This window comes from Ciona intestinalis, chromosome 8, assembly GCF_000224145.3.
Source record: "Ciona intestinalis chromosome 8, KH, whole genome shotgun sequence".
Classification (NCBI taxonomy): Eukaryota; Metazoa; Chordata; class Ascidiacea; order Phlebobranchia; family Cionidae; genus Ciona; species Ciona intestinalis.
In genome coordinates, this window is record NC_020173.2 from 1,677,035 (window position 1) to 1,681,707 (window position 4,673).

The 4,673-nt window shown below is 30.5% G+C and overlaps 1 protein-coding gene across 1 annotated transcript in view; it reads right to left on the reverse strand.

Annotated features, from left to right (window-relative positions):
* LOC100184707 (ATP-binding cassette sub-family A member 1-like) overlaps positions 1-4,673 on the reverse strand; it is a 35,798-nt gene that overhangs the window by 8,089 nt on the left and 23,036 nt on the right. Inside the window, exons 31-38 of the mRNA XM_026835495.1 lie at positions 4,243-4,478; positions 3,895-4,005; positions 3,601-3,718; positions 2,913-3,099; positions 2,445-2,614; positions 1,838-2,015; positions 896-1,057; positions 381-464 (exon numbers count right to left, since the gene is read on the reverse strand). Of these exons, the coding sequence (XP_026691296.1) occupies positions 381-464; positions 896-1,057; positions 1,838-2,015; positions 2,445-2,614; positions 2,913-3,099; positions 3,601-3,718; positions 3,895-4,005; positions 4,243-4,478 (1,246 nt within the window). The remainder of the gene's footprint in view (positions 1-380; positions 465-895; positions 1,058-1,837; positions 2,016-2,444; positions 2,615-2,912; positions 3,100-3,600; positions 3,719-3,894; positions 4,006-4,242; positions 4,479-4,673) is intronic.

Here is a 4,673-nt window from a genome sequence, read left to right on the forward strand (position 1 = left end):
TGGTAAAAAATGTTGACATTGTAGGTGTAATACAATTGGGTCATACATTATNAGCTACAGAAGTAATTTATTTGTATCTATGCAGGCTTTCTGTTACTTTTGGGAATTTCAAAATTTATGAAACATGTAGAAAAAATTGGCTCTGGTATAAGTTTACATTCTATTCTATATGGCTAAGCTCCTATGCTGCGGCACGCTATGGAATCCAGGAATTATGTCAGAATTTACCTATTACCCAAAGAGCTTAGATAGTAAATGCATAAAAGTAAAAAAGATATTTTTCCAATAACAGTCACATTACATTATATAACTGACACAATAATACTTCAAGGGCGTTAATATACACCCGTACTTTTTGTGCATAAAAACTAAAGATTTACCTCGAGAATGAAAGTGGCAATACTTGTGTTGATTCCAATGAAGAGATTAATGCAAGTCAATACAACATATGCTGTGCTTGGGACCTGGGTAAGAAAACAGAATTGAAGTCCATTTCAAAAAGGCAAATATACTTTAAAGTAATAATTAAATTTAAACTGGCAACAGTAGTTATAGTGCTTGCCTATAGACCAGAGGGTATAGAATCAAGGCTCATCATTGCTACCAAATAATCACTCACAAATTTACATATGTGGTTACTCATAAGCTGGCGTGAGGTGTTTGAACACCCGTGTTATAACGACTTTCGTTTTCCGGCCACGCGAGGATAAAGCAAGCTACATTCATACATTCAATACAACAAATAGGTAAAAAGTGTTAAAACAACTGCCACTGCCCTAGTCTGCAAGAATAAATAAGAATAAAATACAACCTAAGTAAAGCAAGCACAAATGTGTCATATTTTTTTAAAAACTAAAGCAAGCACAAAAATGTCATATATTTTTTTAAAACTTACTTCAAAATAAAAACTTGCTGGATACATCATGGGTGTTATAGAGAAACCATAGAGGAACAATAGACAGACGAGGCATGGGAGGTTAGATGCTGACACGTACGCGTCCGTTTGGAAACAAAGGAATATTATGATGACAATGACAGCAGGAACACTGTAGTTTAACTGGAAAAATAATTTTGCTTAAGATATAAGGAAAAGGTATGCTATGGACACTTCATATAAAATATATATAGTAGAGTGGGGGAAAATGGGACACCTTTTTATTTTCTTGTCCAGTTTGGCTATAAACAAAGACATTCAAAGAATTATAAAACCGTATCCTCACAACTCCCATAGACCGTTGTTAATTGTTTAAAACACGATCAGGATATTTGGACATTATGTGCTAAAGGTGTCCCATCTTCCCCCACCCTACTATATCAATAGGCTATAGAATATACAATTCATATAGAATATGAGCTTACAAAGCTGGATAAAAATGAAGCCAATAATTGTCACCTTTTTTTAACCACAAATATGCCAGCTATGAATAAAGTATTAGCCCAGTATGATGGCATTATACAAAGAATTTAATAAATATATAAATTTAAAAAATATTTTTTAAATTAAAAATAACTTGCTTTACAGCTAAAATACATATTATAACTGATAAAGGATTTTAAAAATAGGAAATTAAAATCTTAATTGGTAAAATACATGAAAAATATTGGCTTTATTTTATCCATTGAAATACATTTTATAATTGATTTAATAATTTTTAAAAATGGTAAAATACATGAAGTTTAAAAAAATGGTAAAATACATGAAATTTAAAAATTGGTAAAACACATGAAATTAAAAAAAAATGGTAAAATACATGAAATTTAAAAAAAATGGTAAAATACATGAAATTAAAAAACAAATGGTAAAATATATGAAAAAATATTTTCAATATTGACTCACCATGTCCCATGAAAAGTTTGCAATCCAATAAATGAACTGGTTGACTCCACTGACAAACTGAAGATGTTTTGCTTTACTGACTTTTTCTTCTATGAGGAAAAGTACAAAACTAGCGGGAACGAACGCAAGAGCAAAAATCACGGATATTGAAATGATTGTGTCCGTTGCTGACTGAGTGCTGGGATAAAAAGAAAGAAAAATTAACAAAAACAAACAAACAAAGTGAATTTTGTCCGTTGCTGACTGAGTGCTGGGGTAGAAAGAAAAGAAAAATTAACAAAAACAAACAAACAAAGTGAATTTCGTCTGTTGCTGCCTGAGAGCTGGGGTGGAAATAAATCATTTCTGTTTAATATATTTTGTTTTAAACAAAGTCTACTGTTCAACTGTATTTTATGAATTTATTTGTGCTTTACATAATATATTACTGTTTTAAAGCAAAAGTATAGCTTTTTCATAAAATGATAAACATGACCAAAAACCGCATTAAATTTAAACGCAAATTATTATAACATAAATTCTTGTACTTTTTCATTAGTTATTAAACTGTATAAACCACAGCTTCACTAAAGCCACTTTGAAAAGATATTTTGATTTGTTTACTTACAAAGCAGCCAGGTCTACTTCTGCCTCAGTGAAATTAAGGGGATGATTAAACGCAGCGATCCCGTATTCTCTCGGATCCTCAGTAGGTGGCAGTAAAGATCGCAATGCAGCGTTGTTCATTATGTTAAGCCATGTTGGCATAGAGTGCCATCCGTTGTTGTCAAACCAAACCTATGCAAAAATCAAGTTTAGGTAAGAATTAATCCTGTATTGACCAGCAACTGCACCATTTTAACAAAAATATTAGGTAATCTATAAAAATGACTGGTTTTATCAGAATTTTTAAAAATAATAAGAAATACTGAATAATAAGTTAAAAATTCTAGATTTTAAAAAGAAATAGCAAATATGTACTAAAAATAGTAGAATTTTTGTAAAAAACGCTAAATATTGACACTAATACAAGGCATTTAGCAAAAATGTTGGTTTTAACTACTGTCCTAAAATAAACACAAGCAAAACAACTTGCCTTGGAGTTTTCAGTTCTTTCAAGCCTTTGCATAATAGATTGCACGGTGTTTGATGTGTTAGGGTTGATGTTAAGAGTAAAGTTACTATTGCTTAGCGCAAACTGCAATAGTGGTGAGAGCGTGCTGCCCAATGTAGAATGGTATTTGGCCCCAAATGATAAACCTCCAAATCTATCTTGTTTAAATCTGGAGAACAGGATTTGAGTTTAAAAACTGGATAGAAAATTTATAATTAAAAAAAAAAAATTAAAAATCTGATATAAAATTTAAATTTAAAAAAATTGAAAATTGGATAGAAAATTAAATATTAAAAAATTTTTTTTTTAAATCGAATGGAACATTTAAAATTAAAAGCGGATTATTTTTACATATTCAAAGCTGTAATAAAAAAAATCAATCTGTAGTGTTTTTGCATCTGTATATACATACCCTAAAAATGCATCACAATTAATTAACCTAGCTTGACACCTTATTAATTGACTGGTTTCTGACTTTCACATTGTTTATCACAAAAAATACAAGCAAATAATTTTTGGAACAAATGTTTCAACTTTTAATCTATTAAATTTTTTCTCAATTCCATTTTTTGTTAATTTTTGACAATTCATTTGTTTGAAACATTTCACAACTATTTATCGACAAAATTTTAATCATTAATTTTTGTCAATTCAACCCACAGATATTTACCCTTCTACTGTTTTAACGAGCCAGTCGGATATGTTTCGCTGAGTCATGTTGTACATTGGGTTGCTTGTCTGAGTCACAATTCTCGGTGTAGGGGAACCCCCCGTTCCACTCGGACATTCTGAAAACAGGGTGAAAATTTTAAATGAATAATTGAATGATACTACCCCTTTGGTTTTTATAGCTTTTTTTTATCAATTTTTAATTTACGATTTTTCTCCTATTTTCTTAATTTATGAAAAAAATACTAAAATTAAGGGTACATAATAATTGAAAAGTGTATTTGGTGAAACTTACCTGCAAGCAACACTCTGGTTTGTTTATCAGTGCAAGAACATACAAGGGTGTTGTTGGATGCTGAGTTTTGACTCAGAGCTTTGAGACTTGCGTCCATTTCCCACTCCTGATCTGTTAATGTAGAATATAATAATTTGATAAAATAAAGTTTTGGATATTTTCAGGGCTTTTTACATTATTGTTGCTTCTAAAAAATTGAAATTTTTCTGTTTCTTAATTGAATTGAAAAAAAAATCTTTTTTTGGGCACCAAAAAAACAAAATAAACAAATAACATTAGTAAATATATTGTCTCGATTTGATTAATCTTTCCTTTACTATAAAATGTTCAAAACAGGACAGCACTTACTTGATTGAGCGTTGCATGTTATGTATTTCTTGTTGTAATTATAAACTGAGTAATCCTTCACACACCGCATGCCAATGCTTGGGTCGCTTACAAATGCATCACTTGCTGAATTGGAGATGCTGTTTGATGTATTATCATTGCTGGTATGAAAGGAGGGGGTGTTAAAGTTATAATTGTTTTGTATAATGGGGGTGTCAAGGTTATCATTATCGTGTATGAAAGGGAGGGGAGAGGTTTAAGTTATTATTACTGGGTGTTAAATATATAACTGTTTTGTACAAAGGGGGGTGTAAAAGTTATAATTGTTTTGTATAAATGGGGGTGTTAAAGTTAAGATTGTTTTGTATAAAGGGGGGTGTAAGAGTTATAATTGTTTTGTATAAAGAGGGGGTGTTTAAGTTATTATTTTTCCGTTTAAAGGGGGGTGTTAA